The sequence below is a fragment of the Anoplopoma fimbria genome, chromosome 24, assembly GCF_027596085.1.
Source record: "Anoplopoma fimbria isolate UVic2021 breed Golden Eagle Sablefish chromosome 24, Afim_UVic_2022, whole genome shotgun sequence".
In the NCBI taxonomy this organism is placed as follows: Eukaryota; Metazoa; Chordata; class Actinopteri; order Perciformes; family Anoplopomatidae; genus Anoplopoma; species Anoplopoma fimbria.
This window is the reverse complement of record NC_072472.1, coordinates 7057293-7076222: the sequence shown is the minus strand read 5'-3', so window position 1 is coordinate 7076222 and position 18930 is coordinate 7057293. Positions and strand designations below refer to the sequence as shown.

General features: G+C 40.5%; 1 protein-coding gene across 2 annotated transcripts in view; it reads right to left on the bottom strand.

Moving 5' to 3' along the window:
* Positions 1 to 2777: 2777 nt before the first annotated feature.
* Positions 2778 to 18930, bottom strand: part of gria4b (glutamate receptor, ionotropic, AMPA 4b) — a 109381-nt gene continuing 93228 nt past the window's right edge. Inside the window, exons 12-16 of one of the 2 annotated variants that reach the window (XM_054626192.1) lie at positions 13460 to 13658; positions 11387 to 11634; positions 8706 to 8820; positions 5147 to 5284; positions 2778 to 2991 (exon numbers count right to left, since the gene is read on the bottom strand). In XM_054626192.1, the coding sequence (XP_054482167.1) occupies positions 2827 to 2991; positions 5147 to 5284; positions 8706 to 8820; positions 11387 to 11634; positions 13460 to 13658 (865 nt within the window). In that variant the 3' untranslated portion in view covers positions 2778 to 2826. Of the gene's footprint in view, positions 2992 to 5146; positions 5285 to 7933; positions 8049 to 8705; positions 8821 to 11386; positions 11635 to 13459; positions 13659 to 18930 lie in introns of both variants that reach the window. The other variant, XM_054626193.1, reaches the window with a different exon arrangement.

The following is an 18930-nucleotide window of genomic DNA, read 5'->3' as shown; positions in this document are numbered from 1 at the left end:
AAATAACAAGTCATAGTACAGTATGGGCAGGGCAAAGCCTGCATAAAATGTCACAAAGCAGTCAAACTGTTGTGTGTCATAAAAAGTCATAATTAAAGTAATCAGTCAGCATAACACTCCATAAAGTATCATAGTATTCTATGTCATTAAAAGTCAGTATATTATGTCATAAATTGCAAAAAGTCATCGTATAGTAATTTATAAACAAGTCAGGGTACAGTGTATCTTAAAAAGTCATAGTAAATGTGTCATGAAAAGATCGTAACATGCCCTTATTGTATGGGATACAAATGTCATAACAAAGTTTATATTATACAGCACGACTAGTGTGACAATTTGTAAAATATTTCTTTTTTTTATTTACATAGTTTTGCTGTTGTTAAACATGGACCCCATTTATATTTATTCATGAGGACTTTGATCCATCCTTTGACTCTTCGTTTGCTGTGGAAGAGAGGGAGAAAAACATTCTCTTTAAAAAAATATAGGTAATATGGAGTAAGTAATTAACATACAAGTATTCTTTTAACACTTAATTTAAAGGAATACTTTGTGTTTATGCCTCAAAATCAGATAATAAAGTAGTGTAGACTTTAAACGGATAGTTCAACATTCTATGCAAATATAATTAGTTGTTCTTTTTTTGTTGAGACTTCGATGAATTAACACTGGGAACAGGGAAGCTTACAGTCTGGCACGGTCCAAAGGTTAAGGAGGTTAAATGTTGGACTACTTTTAGGCTGGGAATAGTGACTTTCTGGAGGAATTCGTGTGTTTAAAAAAAAAGTTAAACTCACTGGTTGAACTACTTTGGTGTTGTTTGGAGGTCTGGGGCCCTGGGGAAGATATTTTGCAAGGCTTGTAATCTAGCCTTGGTAAAGAGGCCACAAAAAAACCTTAGAATTCATCCTGTCAGGACCATAATATTCATTCAGGACAATGTGGCACTAGTTGACATTTCTCTACATAAAATAACGACACGGTACCTTGCAATTTGAATTCTTTTTTACTTAAAAAAGATCAAAATAAAGATGTACAATTGAACCAAAATAAGACGCCATATTACACTTCAGCTCTAAAGACGGATGGCAGGACAAAGAAGGCATGACCTGAAATTTCAGCTGGTTACTTTTGCTGCCAACTTCCCCGTCCTGCCGCGTCATGTGCACGGGGAACAGATGAGAATTGGGAAAACAACTAAATGTTTAGAACCAACTCCATCGTGGGCTGGTGCTGCTGAAGATGTGGCTTATTGTATCCTATTGCAGATTGTCCTTCCAAAAAGAGATGAGGACGCTTCAGTCAGCGAGACTGAAGCAAATACATTTCTGCTACAGAGTGTCCAGCCTCCCTGGACGATCCACAGTGTTTCAATAAGGAAGGGCTCTATAATCATTGTTCAACAGAAAAACAGTGGCGTCGTCAGCTCAGGTTCGACGTCTTACCGGAAATACCATAGACACTTCAAATAACATATAGTGAGAGACAAATGGCATTTTTCAATTTCGCATCATGGTTTTGATTCATATCTCCACACACATAACGGTCTTAAAGATCTACCCAGATAGTACTGGACTGTCGACATTTAAAACCAGGACACGGACAGTTTCTTTTTAATTTCTCGGTACAAAAAAATAGATCAAAGAGAGAATGAAAAAAATAGTTATAATCTGACTGCAGAAACTTGATTTATAAAGCTCTACTTATGAGCAACTCTCTGGGTTTACATCTGCACAGTGAGGGGTGTGGTTTAAGGATTGGGGGTGGAGCTACTTAACATTCATTGTTGAATATATTAATGAATTTGTATGCAACAGGTATCAGAATATTTGGGCAGTTGATACCCCATTCACATTTAGAGTTTGAATGTTCCTATATAATAAAGTTAAGTATTCAACACGTAACAGATTTTAACACTGTTCTCCACATGTCTCCTCCTTCAAGTGGCATCATCTTTTTTCATTATTGCGATGAATCTTTAAAGATGATTTACAAAAAAAAACCTCTGTCCACTACAGTATCTGCTATGTACATCTGTTTAAAAAGCAAGCATGTTACACAGTCGTCCCTATGTACAGCTAACTTCTTCATTTTGTTTTTAGTGGAATATACATATTTACTCATTTTCACAGTTTCCTATGTTTGCTCATATATTCGATTTCAATAGATTTCATTTTTGTTATTATGAATACAAATCATTTTCATCATATCTTCACGGCACTGGGCTACAACTCTCCCAGAGTCACTTATGATATCTAGTCAGATTGTTGTCTCTTGAACGCTTCTCATGTCAGTGTAGCAAATACTGTTCAGTTTGAAAACAATCTTGATTGTGGTTCAGTTGGTTGTTTTTTTTTTGCCAATTTACAGCAATCCAAAAATTCACAGTTTTGAATTTCAAGTTTACAGTTTTCTGGTCTTCATCTTTATCATATATTATGATATTATTCATTTTTCTTTCTTCTCTGTTCCTCTTCACAACGGTGGTGTGGTAAAGGTTGAATGGCTCCGGTGGATTCCCATGACCCTTTGATTCAAACATACGCTTCCATGTGGCCACACAATAAACGAAAACAAAAAACAAAGATTGTTCTGCCTCTGGTTTCCACAGATTTCTGAGAGAATTCATTGAGCCACAACAAGTGGTCACCTCTAACAGTGGGATTTGTTGTCAGCGCCTCTGTCGGTCTCGTCTTGCCCACCGTAGGTGACCTGTTGGGTGTTTGAATCCTGTTTCTTCGTAGTAAGTTTCTGGTTGGTTCGTGGGCGGTGTGATTATTGTTTTCTCTTGTTATTGGAATAAGGCACTTGAGAGGTTTTTGGTTTTCACGGGAGCTCAGAGGAGACCAGGGCGAGGCCGGAGCTCTGGCGGAGGGGTGGCCCGGTGTGGACAGCCTTGGGACAATCTGGCGTCAGCACCCGTCCGTTCTCCCCGACGCTGCCTGTGATTGACAGACGGGCCTTGTTCCTCATGGCTTCTGTGAATGTTAGCTGAGGAGAGGAATAAAGAGATTTTGTGAAGGAGCAGGTGGTATTAAGAAACAATTATACTTTTGCAGATTGGAGTTTTAGGATGTGTTTATGCCGGATATTATCCTCAATCAAGATACCTCATTAACTTTTATGCTTTTCCATTCATTTCTTCCATACATAGTACGGGTTTTGATCTAGAATAATCAAAACGTAAACATCCCTAACAAACATCCCAAAATGGACCCTAAGAGCCCCGAAAGAACAAACGTTATAGAAGTGTGCTTATGATATACTTAACACTTGTAATTTGATCAACTGTGGGATAATAAAAAAAAATGTCCGTCTTAGCCATAGTGAATCTACGTAGCTGTGTTTTGGGATCTGCTGAAGCCCGTTGAAAAAAAACAAGAGATAAGAGGAACATTTTCCACTGCTACTTACTCGAAAAATGTTAAAATGGCTGAACTGTGTTACATTCATTACAGTCATGGCAGTTTAACTCAACCATTACTTCAGTCTCCAAAAAAAACTTGAGTAATACTAAAACTCCGATATGCTTCAACATTATCTGTAAAACAATCGGTATAACAGTCTCACAATATGTTACAGTAGAGTAGCAAAACACCTTTCATAGCCATTCAGTACAGTATCAAGCCAGCCCCACACTACATGTAAATCCATTAGCGACAGAATTATTACACAGTCAGTGATAGTTGCAGGCAGTGGGACAGGGAAGCTGACTAAGCAACAGTGAAGCTAATGAAGAGTTTGAGCTGAAGTGCTGATGGGGGACACATAACCATGTCGGACAGATATACACCAGGTGTGACAAGATTTCTGAAAAGTCTAATGGTCGAGTACCCGGGGGAAATATCCAGAGGAAACAGCTCCATATCAATAAAGTCAGCTCGGCTCAAGGGATGACAATGTATAGTGTTTAAACGTGGCTTTATTATATAGGGCTTCCTGTGTGCTCAGGGCTGCTTTCTCATTAAATTCGTTCTATGGCTGTACATTGATGGCCTATTGTAACTGATGGACTGGAGACAGTAATATCCATCAGCTGCATCAAGTGTGTGTACGTGTGTGTTTAGGCCATCACAAGGCTACAGAGAACATTTGATGGTTCGCTATGAGAACAAGGTACTTGAGGTTCAGACACTAGATGGGCCGATGTACTGCAGTTTGATGAAATGTCCTCACAAGTGTAGACGTGTGTGTACAAGTAAGACATTGGTCCTCATTTAACATGCCCTTCCTACCTGTTAATATGTTATGAGTGCAGCTGAAAAGCTACTCCCCACAGCTAAACGTCTGAACGTTAACCATAAAAAAAATTCTGTCAAATTCAGGAGCTGTGTGTTAACTCGTAATAAATGTAGTAATGTATTCTAAGACTGTTCCCATTACTTATATGCCAATTATATGGTCCTAATCTTATTCAATTTGTTTAAAGTTGCAATTTTGTTCTGACATCACAGTTTCTAATCAAATTGCATAATTTTACAATGGTGATCAATCATGGGATTTATTGTATATCTTAAACATTATTGAATCCTTATGAATACCACATATGATTATCATCTTCGGAATGGGTAATACGTTTTTTTTGATTTAGCCGGGAAAATGGGTAACACGGTATGCTCGCTTGATAAATGAGGGCCAACGTCTGCAGCCACACAAGCTGCGAAGCAGTAGAGGCGACGTCATGTCTGAGGATGACTCATCGCTTCTTGTCACATTGAGAAAAAGCTAGAACGCAGACCAGGACGTCACATGACCACATGGTGAGCAGTAAAGACAGAGAAGTGGGAAGCGTTTTTTTTTTTGCCACTGGTCACGACAGTCACGTAGCATGGCAAAGCTAGCACGGGGATATGATAGGGTTCACTTACAGTCTCTGTGGAGGTCTAGTGAGGGGGGAGGGGGGAAAGCAGACCTTCTATGGAAACCCTAACTACATCTTATCAGCTTCCCCATTGCTGCCATACCCATTGAAAACCTCGCTAAACTCGGCTAAGTTGTGGATGCTGGGGCTGAGCGCCGGGCTGTGGCTTTGGCTAGGCTGGGGGCTATGGTGTGGGCTGCCTGTCTGGCAGGGGTAGCAGTGGTCGTGAGGATGTTGGTAATGGGGGTGTTGGGACTGGGATTGGGATTGGGATTGGGCCTCCACCTTCATTCTCTTGGCCTCGTTGCGCGACTTGTAGCAGAATTCGATGAGGGCCACCAGCATGGCCAGGCCCAGGCCCCCAACGAGGATGTAGAAGACCCCCGCCACGTTGCTCAGACTGAGGGCCTGGGAGGACTTGTCCTGTAGCCGGCGGCAGGGAGAGGAACAAAGAGAAACGTTAGCGCGAGCTTTAGCAGAAGCAGCTAAAAGTGTAAACAAACGCTCAACATTTATATATAAGATAATGTGGAAAAATTACACATCAACTTACACTCACATTATGAACAAACACAAGCACACACACACTCGCTCACACAACATCTATCACTACTTTTACTCTATTTTATCAATCTGATGCTCCACAGCTGTATGTAGCCATGCTAGCAAAATGATCTGCTATCATCCTACCTAAAACATTTTAGAAAACTTTATACAGAACTCAGTTAACTCTCTACATAAAAGAATCTGTTCGACCAAAGTACAAAAAAAAGCATGTTTTCCCACATATTTATTTATATCACATTTTGGTTTTATTGGCCCAAAATTGGCACCTTTTATATTTTTGCCTCTACCACATCTCTGGTACTAACAGCACGGAGAAAATGAATCAGCAACTTATCTCTCAAGAAACAATGTCCGAATTAATTTTGGTTTATCCATTTTTCATCTAAAGGCATATTTAGACTGCGTGACAACAACTATGGTTTAACTTTATTGCTTGTCACACTGTGTAAGGTAGAAAATGTCATACTTATCAGAGGTAAAACTTACTAATCATTGCGCTATAATATAGTAATTCTAGGAAAACTTATATCAATGAGATGTATCAGGAAAGGCCCATCAATCATCTGCACCTGCATTATGTTCAGAAAATGCAGAGACTTAATAAACAGGCGTTTGCCAATTCAACGAACTTTGATTTGATTGTTCGTGCGTCTTTTTTTACCTAAATCGTATTAAAAAAAATGGTGCTTACAAAGTTGCGCAATGGCCAATGTATTCTACATCATTTCACGCTGTACATTGACTAGTTGGTTGGTAGATACCTAGATGTAGGTCGTAGCAGAAGTAAACCCACTACTAGAAAGAAGGGTTTCAAAAGCGTTCCTTGGGGGCTAAGGCTCTACCTAGAGCCATTTGCATCTGGAGAACCCTTTTTTAAAGCGGGGGTTTTCAAGGGTGCTTTGTGAGACTAAGGGTTCCATAAAGAACCCTTTTCATTCAAAAAAAACCTTTTTGGAAGAAAGAGTTCTTCAAGGTTTGCTGAAAGTTTGGGTGTTAAAAGATCCTCCAAGACCACATTCCAAAAAACTCAAGATTGAGAACCATGATTGTTAAGGGTTTAGCTGCACCGCATCAGCCCTTCAAGAGCCTCATGGGGCCCAAGGCTGCAGGACAAACCTGTTAAACTAACACTATGGTTATGGTTGGGAAAGATCTATAGGGTGTAAAAAGAAGAACCCTCGATGTGGGTTCTAAATAAAATCCTTGGAATATAAACGGATGTTTGGTAGAACCCCGGGGTGGGTTCTTGTTAGCGCTAGAAGGAGAAATGTTTCTGGATAGAACAAATACAGAAGGGTTCTGGGTGGAACCTTTCTACAGTTCTGTGTATAAGCCTTCATGCTTGGTTCTAGGATGAACAATTGTAGCCTTTATAAAAATGTTCTACCCAGGAACATAAAGGTTTCTCTTATGGGAACCGTAGCGCTGTGTGTAGAGATAGCCCCTGCAAAAAACAGCTGACAGCATGTTCCGTGTATCATCTAAAGAAACAATGACATTGTTCCTTGACAGAGATGCTGCTATTGATTTAAAAAAAAAAAAAAAAAAAATGCAATTAAAATGATCTGCATGGCTACATATAACTAGAGCTTAATGAGGAAATCTGTTTCTGTAAGTTGGATGAACTAGCCCTTTAATTTCCCTCCATATTTCAACAGCCTGCCTTGTCTGTCAGCTCTGACATTCACCTTTTAAACCCTTTTATTCAAATGTATGCAGCTGATCTCTCTGAGCTCTGACTCTTGCTCCTCCCTGCCATTTATCTCCCTTCGATAAATCAGCTACGTCCTTAAGGGGCATTCAACGTATTACCTTGACACAAAAAGTGAGTGTGTATGCGTGTGTGTGTGTGTGTGTGTGTGTGTGTGTGTGTGTGTGTGTGTGTGTGTGTGTGTCTGTGTCCTGCACTTGCGGATCTGATTACAAAGAACATGGCGGATGTGAAAGGTGCATGCTGCTCTATTTCAAAATATGGCAGCTCTCTCCATGCTCAAGTGCATCAACAAACTTGCCTCGTGTGTGTGTGTGCTACCACAGCAAAGGGCGTACAATAGTGGCATCTCGTGTGACATACAGTAACATCTGAACATGCCCTGGGATCGTCTGAGGCGACAACCAATGTGTGAGCGCGAGGCCTCATCTGCAGTCGCAACACATAGCTTAGCTGCTGTAGAACTGTTAGCGCTGCATCATGCCTTGTTTCTGTCATGCTGTATCCCTCGGGCTACGCTTTAAGTCTCTACCTGCATGTCTGTCACTTGCTTTTTTTCTCAGAGTATGATGTGTGTGTGTGTGTGTGTGTGTGTGTGTGTGTGTGTGTGTGTGTGTGTGTGTGTGTGTGTGTGTGGGGAGGGTGCATATCAGCCAGCCTGCTGTCATAGCAGAACAGTACTGCCAGCGTTATATATATATATATATATATATATATATATAAAAAAAAAAAAAAAAGGTGTGCATAGAGACAATAAGAGAGGAGGGGAGGCTCCCGGGCTGGTGGAGACTGACCTTACTTCCCGAGTCCTTGGGTCCACACTCCCCTTTATCGTACCACCATTTGTTTTTCAGTTTGTCTAAGACTCCTGCTTCACTCAGTTTCAATACGGCAAGGTTTACAGGCGTTCTTCAAATCACGGGGGTAGGGGTGAGGTGGGGGCGGGGGGGAAATAACATAAATAACATCATAGGACATGTTATTTTATGTTATTCAATCAGAAGAAGCCCAACAAGAGCAGCTCAGTACTCTTCACAAAGTGACGAAGCCGGGAAAGGGGCCCCACTTGCTGCTACATGTCTCTTTGCTCATTGGTTGAGATGGTTATTTTTTTTTTGGGGGGGGGGTTGGGTTTATTGGGAGATATATAAAGGGGAGGGGGGGCAGAGCTAACAGACATATATGTTGGGCCCCGGCTGCATCGCTTTTCTGGAACAGGTACATACTGCCGGGACCTTCATTGCAACAATCGCAGAGGCCGGTACTGTCAACCCAAAACTATTGGCTCAGAAAAAGAGCTTTATGCTTAGTAGTACGCTTAAACACCCAATATGGGGCTGTCATATTCTAAGATACTTTCTTTTTCAAAGATATTGCTGCATAAGCGAATATTTTTGCTTCGACAGTATATTGGCTCTCCTCTCGAGATTAGAAGTTTCCTAGTCACTGGAAAGTAACTGTTTTGGGGGGGGGCGACCCGGCAGATGCTCCTGTTACCAACAAAACACATTTCTCTTTTACCCATCAGCATCAAGGTCACATGGGCATAGCGACATAGCGGCTAACCTTCTCGCCACCGCCTCCGCTGCCACACTCTCCTTTGTCGTACCACCACTTGTTTTTCAATTTGTCCAACAGGCCTTGCTCATTGAGTTTTAACACTGCCAGGTTAACTGCACTTCTTGAAAACGATAAAACATAATTGGTGAGAGGGGGTGAGTATGCTGTCCAATTTGGGAGGGAAGAGGGAGAGGGGGAGGGAAAGGGGAGGGGGAGAGGGAGGAGTAGCAGTGGGAGAGGGACAAGGGTGGAAAAGTGCATTAAAGCTCTAAACGGTTACATTCCAGGACCCGAACACACACTGAATGCAAATCTCTCCTCTATTAATGTGCTGTCTAAAGTTCAAACATTTTTTATAATATTAATCTTATTTAAGTTTTATACTTGTGTTAGCCTTTTTATTTAATATCTCCTTGTCTAAAAATGGGGGAAATTACATGTTTGTGCATGTATCTGTCATGTGCATCTTAAAAACACTATGCTGGGATGTCGTTTTTAAAACTAATCAGCTCAAAATATTAAAAAACTCAGTTTTAAACTAACTCTCAGAGTGTTAGTGTAAGCATTTGCTTACGCCAGGTAGCTATAGCTTTATTAAATCTGCTAGCAACAGAAGATGAAAACAATACAAAAAACTGCTTCTGCTTTGTAAACAATGAGAAAAGGGACTTTTTCTATGTTAGTATATTATTTAATTATTCATTTATTTTACCTCCACTAGCGACATGGCCGTTTGGATTCAAATCGTCTGGTATTATAATATTTTAGCCTGGACGTAAATATGCAACTGTCCCATAATGCTTTTTCTATTCTCACAAGGATGAAAGCATTGAAACACAAAACTAATTAAATGTTTTTTTGGCAAAGAAATGGTCCAATTTAAAACAATTAATATTTGCAAAACATGTTGGCAATCGGCATTGTTGGTAACAAAATATTAGCACCAGCCAACGCATTCATAACCAGACGCCTCTAAATCATTTGGACCTGTTTTACACGTGTATATAGTGTATGTACGTCAGCCAATTCAAAGCTCGAAGGATTTATGAACATTAAGCTGTTCTGGAAAATCATGATTGACTTGCATAAAATGCTCATGAAAAGCCGTTATAAATAAGTGTGCATTTTAATTTCATGGGTTCTTTTAAAGGCTGCTGTAGTGATTTTTGATGATAGTGGAGAGAGAGAAAGAGAGAGAGAGACAGAGAGAAATAGAGAGAGAGAGAGAGAGAGAGAGAGAGATTTGCCTCAATGTGCGTTTTGATCCTTTTAATTTATTTGCATCATTATGAAAAATAAAAACAGTCAAAAATGTAAATGGAGCAGAATCACAAAGCGACACAGCTGATATTATAGTTTTAGCTGATGATGTTGATAGCGGAGCAATGTGAAATAACAGCATTGGGCAACAATGTTGCCTGCTTATGATGTTGCTGGTGTGTTTCCTCGCTGGAATCCGGACAAGTGACTGGCAGAAGAGGATAATCCCCCAAAATACAAGATGGAGGCCTAAAGGAAGTGGACTACCGTGATCTGTCAGGGACTATCACCGGTCAAAGCAGTGGTTTGAAAACTTGCACCAGCCTGGCTGCGAAACAAACCAGTAGCTGCTCTGCACTTCAGGCCTTATGTGCAGAGGAATTTACAGAAAAACACCTGACAGGGTTTGATTTACTGGCTGTGAAGATATGGCTGCTTTGAAACAAATTACTTTTTTTGGTACCTATCCACACAGAATAAAAACAGGTAAGGTCTGGCACTTGTTTCCGATGCACTCTCTAATTAAACATGATCAATGATAGCAATGCTCCCTTGTTATGTCTTTACACAGCAGAGTTGCTCAGAGCCTTAATACAAAGTGCTGTGACTGGTGTTTTCTAACATGTTATCGTACCTTCACAGGAATAAATGAAAGTGTAAGCAATCATGGAGCTGTTATCCACTGGTTTGCAGACGTGAACACACACATACACAAACACCTGTGATGTTTTTTTGCCTTTCGTATATTTATCCATTCCCTTCAGTGAGACCTTGCCGACGGGCCGCTTTGATCAATGGGTGTGCGGATTGAAAGTGCAACTCCCCACAGTAATGACACTGTATTCTCTGGCAGGTCTGTAAATTCCACTATGTGCGGGAGGCAGTGACAGAGTCTGGCAGAGTTACCCAGTGCTGAGCATTCACATGGCTCCCAAAACACGATTTTCAGTCACTTAGTTAGAAAAGAAAGAACCAGCCAACCGTGAAGGAGAGCTGAAGTAGCATTAGCAAAATACTCTTAAGTCATTACATCTGTTAATAAAAATGCAGATTATCTGAAATGTTATTTTAGAAAAAAAAAGACATTTTAAGGTGTTTACTACAGCCTCAAGCATGCCATTCCAACAACTCTGCCCAAACAAGCAAGCACAAGCACAAAGATTTACCTGGTGTGGAGAGCTGTGAAGAAAAAAATAATGAAATAACCACCCCTGCATGATCACAATGACTCCCACATGCATGCCTCAAAACACAAATGACAAAAAGCCACTACTACTGCCCTAAAATAAACACATGAAAAGGCCCCACCCATCTACCCACACTAAGCAAAGTAAGTAAACACACATAAAGATACAAAAGGCGGCACACCAGGGAAGGTGGAATACCATAACAACACGTAGAACATATTGTTACACTATTCCACCCACCTTAACTGTGAACCCTTGGGTGTAGCTACTCCGTAGCCTTTGGAGTCCAGGTTTCCTCCCACTTTCATCGTGTCGCACGGCTTGCGTTGTTCTGTGTACTCGTTCATGGTGGACTCCAACAGGAAGGCGTATTTCCCTTTGGACTTTCGGACGCGCGCCACGCCTTCAGCCGTGGTCTTTGTGAAGACTGTGGGCTCGGCCGACTTCATGTAGCCCCACATCTTCTCGTAGACGGCGATTTTTGACCGCTGTGGGGTTTTTGAAGGGGGGGGTTGGAGGTTCAAAGGTGGATATGGTGTGAGAGGTGGAGGGAAGATGGAGACAGTGTATCCACAAACAACAGCAGGTAGAAAATAAATGGACAAGATTTAAAGCCTTTGAACACATTCTTACTAAATACATCCCAAGGTGAAATATATGCACTCGTCTTCCTATTAACTACTTTTATAACTTACCATGGCTAGAAGAAAAATCTACATGTTGTGTATTTTAACTGTCATTTGGATTTAGCCAAGCAGATACAGTTTGGGTTAGATTTGTTGAGGTTTTTGAGTGATTTGTTTTCGAGATGTTCACCTTGGAACAATGGTGATATATTGAACGTCAACAATGACTTGAATGACTCGTGTTCCATCTTTTCCTAACTTCATCTAAGGTGATTTTGTTCCTTAAAACCTGACCACATGCAGGACTCTGGATTTAAACTCTCTCCGATGTAAAAGCCTAAAGCTGCTCCAGAGGTGTAGATCGAAGTTTTAGTATTTTTTTCCCATGTTTTTGTGTCTAATGGGGAAAACAGCTTTAAAAATGTATCCAGAATTCAGGGAGAACACACCATCAATCTATGTCCTCTAAAATGCTTGTTTTCTCCACTGACCAGCTCTGATAGTTATAATAAGAGTCTGACATCATTATGGAAAAGAACCCTACAGAGAAATAAAACATTTATTCTTTACATTTTGCTTTTCTGCTTGTTATCGTCTAATGTGACTTGTTGCCTGATGAAACGTGAGTGAGAGTTGTTGAGAAGAGTGACGGTGTTCTCACAGTTTGTTGTGTTGGAGTACTGGAAGCATAGATTTGTTTTTTTTTTAAAAAGATTTTCAATGTCATGGCTGAATATTTAGCTGATATCGACAATGTGGAGCTGATGCCAGATTTCACAACGAGACTTCTCCGAGCGTGAAACACGATAACAAACAGACCGGATCAAGTGAAAGGTAAAGAAATACAGTGTAGAATTATCCCCAGCGATTACACTGCATGGATAAGCCGCGGCTGTCTGCAGCGTTCTCCCTCAGTACTGGACCAATTCATCCTCATTAGTCACTCAGACATAAATACACGGTAAATAGGGTCCAGGTTGAAAAATGCTAAAGTTACCCTTCAAAGTTGCACATTTTAACTAGGACTTTATAAAATATTTATTTATATATAAATTAATTCGGTTAGGTTCCTATTGCTTTATAGGATGTGTATATTATACATACTGTACATTTATTACATATATTACATGATGTGCTTTATTATGTTTACTATGTATATAGTTGTTATTCATACCTATATAGTGCACTAGTGAACATATTTGTGCGATTTTTTAACAATTCACTTATATTGTCTAGGTATTGTGATGTATATATTGTATAAAGCTAACTTTAATGCTACCTCTCTAATTATTTTTTTTATTTTTAGAGTTATTTCATTACAACAGTGCTTTATCTGTTCTTTTATCTCTAAGTATGTCTCTGTGAATTTCCTCTCAGGGTTTAATAAAGTTTTATCTAATCTTATCTTCTTACATCCAGTCAAAAATTGTATCACTTCCTTCGCTTGGAAAAACTTTGCCACTGAACGTCATCGTTGTCATCTATTACATTTCCTCCTACACTTATTTGATGAAATTAATTTCCGACTGCATCATTTTTAGGACAAAGGGTTTCCATGGATACCTGCTAAGCTCCCTTAAGTTCCTGCAAAGAGTGCTTGTTCAGGCTTTTCTCTGGTGAGTAGAGGACGTGAGTACTCCCCCCTTCCTGTAGAGAAGCTTATTAACCCCGAGTAACACCAACTCACCCTGAAGAACTCTTTGGTAGAGCCAGAATCCAAAGTGCCGTAGGCGATGTCTGTCTGCTTGGCCAGGTCCTCTGCACTCTCAATGGGGGAAACCATCCTCTCCACAGTGAGGAAGGCAGCCAAGTTAGCCGTGTAGGACGAGATGATGATGAGGGTGAAGAACCACCAGACTCCTCCAACGATTCGACCCGATAACGATCTTGGAGCGGAGGGAGGTGTATGAGAGAGAAAAGAATATTCCGGGGAGAGTTTGAAGGGATTAGAAAGCGGAAAAGAAGAAGATAAAAAGGAAGAGGAAAGGGGGGGAAAAAAACAAAAAAAGAGGAGGGATTTGCCAGAAAGAAGAGCCGGGGAAAAGGATTATTGGAGTGGTAAAATAAGGGTAAGGAGGAGAGGAGAAAGACAGAAAACAACCAGTCAGTGTTGGAATATACAGTGAAAGAGTAATAAACATTGAAGGATGAATTATGACTGAAGGATGGAGAACCAAGCCACCGCTGTGGACGCCAAAAGTGCTGGTGAGCCACCACACGGTGGAGCTCTGACAACACTCAAACGCTCCACAGCTGTATTTACCCCTCATTAGTGCAGATTGCCTCATAAAAAAAAACCCATGCTTGTGTTGACCAGCTTTGATATATATATATATATATATATAAAAAAAAAATATATAAAAAAAAAAGATTGGCTACTCTTGTCCCTTCTTCCCCCACACACCCGTCTTTTTGTTTATTAGGGGGGATAAAAAGAGCTGCAGGTCCCCCGGCCGGCGTGGCGGCGGCGCCACTGTTCTTTTCTTGTTCGTTCGCTCGGGGGAGACAGATAGCCCGCTGCTCAGGAGCAGCAGAAGGTCGTGAGGAGAATCTTAAACCATAAATGCTGCATTGAGGAGAACAAACAAGATCTCCCCTCGGTGCAAATCAAACAGCGGAGGATACAAAACCCTCAGGCCTCGCTGTCAGAAGGAGAGAGAGAGAGGGAGAGAGAGAGAGAGAGAGATGGGCATTTGAGAAGGGGCGGAGAGAGGCATCTGCAACAGTCAGTGTTTTCTTGGCTGGTATTTCCTCTGTGTCTTATTGCAATCTGGCCAGGTTCCATTAAGACACAGGAGTTCTCTACATCCTGTAATCTCCATGCATGTGCACCGTTTACAAAAATGGCGGTGGCATCCTTTTTTTCCTCAATTGAATCCACATACAGAATAATAATAATATGACACAGCCCAAAGAACCTTGATTACCAGCACTGCTAGTAGGGCTCTGCTCATACAGTCTCACGCTGAACGGTCACTCTAACCCCAGATTTGCTGCGGAAACCTCTGTTTTGTCGGTCTGTGGAGATGAAAGTGCCTGTAGCGGCTAAGGCGACTTCCAATAGAGAAAGTGCTGCAGTAGAGCATGTCTCCTCCACACACACACACACACGCACACACACGCACACACACACGCACGCACACACACACACACACACACACACGCACACACACACACAGGAAGCTTTGCCCATGAAATAGACTTACTTGACGTATTAACTCTGGATTTGAATACAAATGACTTCCCTCTCTTTTTTCTCTCCCCACACTCCATTTTCCTTCTCCTTGAGACGATTGAGTATTTCAGTGGCTTTTGAACACAGATAATTAGAGCTGTAAAATAATGAGTAAAAGGGTGGAGGCAGGGTGTGCGTGATAAGATGCGTGGATGAGCTCCATCATCTCCCTTCTCTCTGCTGCTTTATTTCCTTTCTCTACCTGCCAAAAAATCCCTTCATTCTATCCATCAAACCCTCTCCATCTTTCCATTTCTTTCTTTTTTTCCTTCTCCATACCAGCAGCAGAGGATTGTGGGCGTGTAATAATGGAGGAGTGTCTGTTTGCGTTCCCTCCATCCCTCTGTGCTGCGTGTTCGCTGGCTGATACCTCTGACTTTGATCCACAGTGACACACCGCTGTGTCTTGATGGGCCTGCAGTAAACAGAGGGGACGGGGGAGTTTGGGTAATTTTCCGGCCACGCCAGTGTTTTCTCTATTCACCTTGAATTAATGACGGCAAAACAAAATGGATACCACATCATATATTTCATGATGACAAAGGCTCAATCATTAGGCTTTTATCCGTCCATTAGCTACACCCGTTCATCCTTGAGGGTCACAAGCTGACATTGGGCGAGACAGGTCGCCTGTCAATCACAGGGCTGACACATAAGAGATAAACACAACCATTCTCATCTATAGGCAATTTAGAGTCGCAAATTAACCTAACCTGTAAACTATTCATTTTCATCCACCTCGAATGATCATTTAAAGAATGTATTTTTAAAGTTCAGGGTCAACTGCATTGTTAGAAAAAAAAAAGGTAGACGCAATCATTTCTAGCTTCAGTCTCTTTCTTAAGAATGTTTGTTGTATGTTGCATTGTTCTTTACTTTACCTTTTCATTTACAATATCAATATATGTTAACATAAAGTTTTTGTGTAATTACTTACTTACCAAAATAAATTTCCACTTCATTACAACAAAAAATTCAGGGTAAAATATGTCATGTCAGGTTTTCTGTCCTAGACGTCCATTTACTTAAAAGGATTTTAAGTAAGTGTTATTTACTTAAAGTGTTATTTTTCTTTTGTTAAATTTTAGTGTGTGAAAAATATGAAATCCTGTTTAAATGTTTAACATATTCACACCCTAAAACAACCTGGTCTCACTCCCAACTTGTTAAATACCGGCACATTGTCAGTGGTACTTGGTGTACTGACGCACCAAGGCATCCTTTACAATTGTATGAGATGCTTTTGACTAACCACAATGTAAACCAAGAGCAAGTGGCATGGTATAAAAAGTGAGAAAGTCTGCCTGTTCCATGTGAAACCAAAGTCAACATCAATCGTATTTATTACTTTTTGTACTTTTCTTACACAAGTTAAATAAGAAGTATAGTTATTTTACTTAAAAAACGTACTTATTGTAACCCCAACCACGTACTTTCTTGCTGGCAGTTTGTCGGCGGTAAGTTGGCTATTGTAAGCTGTTTTATTGATGTTCCTTTAAGCAGAATTGTGTAAGTGAATTTGACTTTTAAACCTAATTTCTCCCCCTAAGTATTTCTGATCCTGTCTCTGATGTTTAAAGTCAGCATTATGTTCTCAGCTCTGAGGTTTAAGAATCAATTGCATTTCTAGTAATTCATGTGCCTATATCTAAATGTGGTCATTCAAGATGTTTTGTGCAATGCAAAAGCACTACAAAAAAGAAAATAAGAAAATAGAAAAGTTTCACTGCAGTTGTATGTAGTGAAAAACATTGGGGACAAACTGACTGTAACGATGTATGAGTTCAGTTTTCCCAGGAGTGGAGGAAACAAGAAAAACCAGATGGGGGAAGTATTAGAAGAAATAAAGTGGAAACAAAACAGAAATTGGCTCCAGTGTGGGGGGAATGGGAATCATAGCAGCAGTCCAGGAAGCCTCAGGGTATAAAGAATACTAAATGTAGAAAAAAAGAAAGAATCATTTTAGCAATTATACAGCGATTAGTCAGCACTTTCCCTCTACTTGTTAACTTGCTTAAGTTAAATTAATTTGTATTCGAGAGATCTAAAGAGGCTTGCATGGTCTACATGTTGGTGGCATTTCTGCACTTGCCTGCAACATTTTATGTAATTAATCGGCTAAACTCGAAGTTTATCAATTGAATCTATTAAGTAACTTCATAAAACTAGGGCCTTTCCTAACTTAAAACTCACGTTGTGTGGCAATGTGTCGTCCAATCCCACAGTCTCACAGTTTCCAAATAGATCAAACATCAGAAATGATGAACAAGACATCATTCTATTTGATGTAACTGTGTAGCCATACACATTTTGGCTTGGGTTTAAATATTTCACACATTGTATGCCTCGAATCAATCCGTTCTCACTCCAATGATCAAATACCTCATTCAAGTGTTTTGTCATGTCAGTTAATAGTCATGTGACTCGTTAGTATCGTTAGACACGTGAGTTGCTTGTGAGTCAAGTAAATGTCAACCACAATCTTTTCCTTACCCTAACCAAGTAGTTTTGTTACCTAAACCTAACTTCCTGTGAAGAAGGGAGCCTTTTTAGAAGACACATTCCACATTTCCCTTATTTCCTTTGATGTGAAATAATAAGCAGCTGTGAGAGATGATTATGTGCAGAGTGTGTGTGTGTGTGTTAGGTTTTCCAGGGGGTTTAAGGAAAGTTTCTGGGACAGAGAGAAAGCAATTTGGGGCAGAGAAGAAAACACAGCCCCATGAAGTGGAGGAGGTGATGAAGTGAAAGACAGGGAGAGCTCTGACCTTGAGCAGAGCCTAAATAAATGAGAAGGTGCTAGTCCGCTCCCAGGGTGTCACCTGCGGCGAGACCACACCATGTGACTCATTCATAAAAGACAGGCTGTCACTCCAGATCCCGCTCTCTGTTTCTGTACTTCAATTTTCTGTCCACAGCCTCTCTCCACACCTCAGCTGCAGCCTTGGTATAATGTTTACAATCTGTGCATCACTGTTATTCTGAAATAACAACCAGAACAAATAAATAAAGCCATGGCCGTGAGTGAAAGGTACAAATCAAAGGAATAACCTGTAGTGTAGTAGCAAACATGGTTATTTCCACCTTATGAATAACACTAGTACAACCACAGTCATGTAACCCTGCTGCTCTTTTGAATACTAATGCTTGACTTTCACATATTATTCACAAAGTCTTCTTATTTTCATTTCTTACTGCATTTATTTTCATCGCTGCTTAGCTAAAGACAGCAAAACTCAACTCTTCCTGCTGATTTTTGGTTTTGAGTTTGTGTCATTGTTTGACTTTGTTGAATTATAATTATCCAAAGTCACACAATAACACAAACAAACCAACAGACCAGAAACACCCGTATTCTGTGAGGTAAATTGACTGATTCTTTCAATGAAGTCTGGTTTTGGCATAGATGATGGCTTCAGTTCTTGTCAGAAACAGACTGAATAGCTTTCTCTCTGCAAGGACACTTATTCTAACTCAAACCACATTTTTGGGAAAAACGTAACCACGTAGTTTTGTTACCTACTGATAGTTCGTGCTGCTGGACATTCGTAGAAGAATGCACAAAAAACGACAAACAACATTTCGTAAGATATCATACGAATCATTGTATGAGGATACGTTGTGCTGATGTCTATCTGCCAGCTCAAATGGCATCAATGGCTGCTGAGAAGGCCAGTGATATACCACCAAAGATGACCTTCAGCCTGGATGTTCTGCAGAACCCATTGCCCCATGGTGCATCATTCCCTTTTTAGTTGCAGGATTTTCTTTTTATGCATATTTATTGAGGATTGTTGGAGGGAACCTGAGATCTAAGATGTTCCATTGCCAGCGACTGCTTCTCTGTAATTGTTGTACACACATGACAATGAAAAACTGAGATAGCATCTCTCCATTAACTCCAGGTGATGCCTGCCAACCCT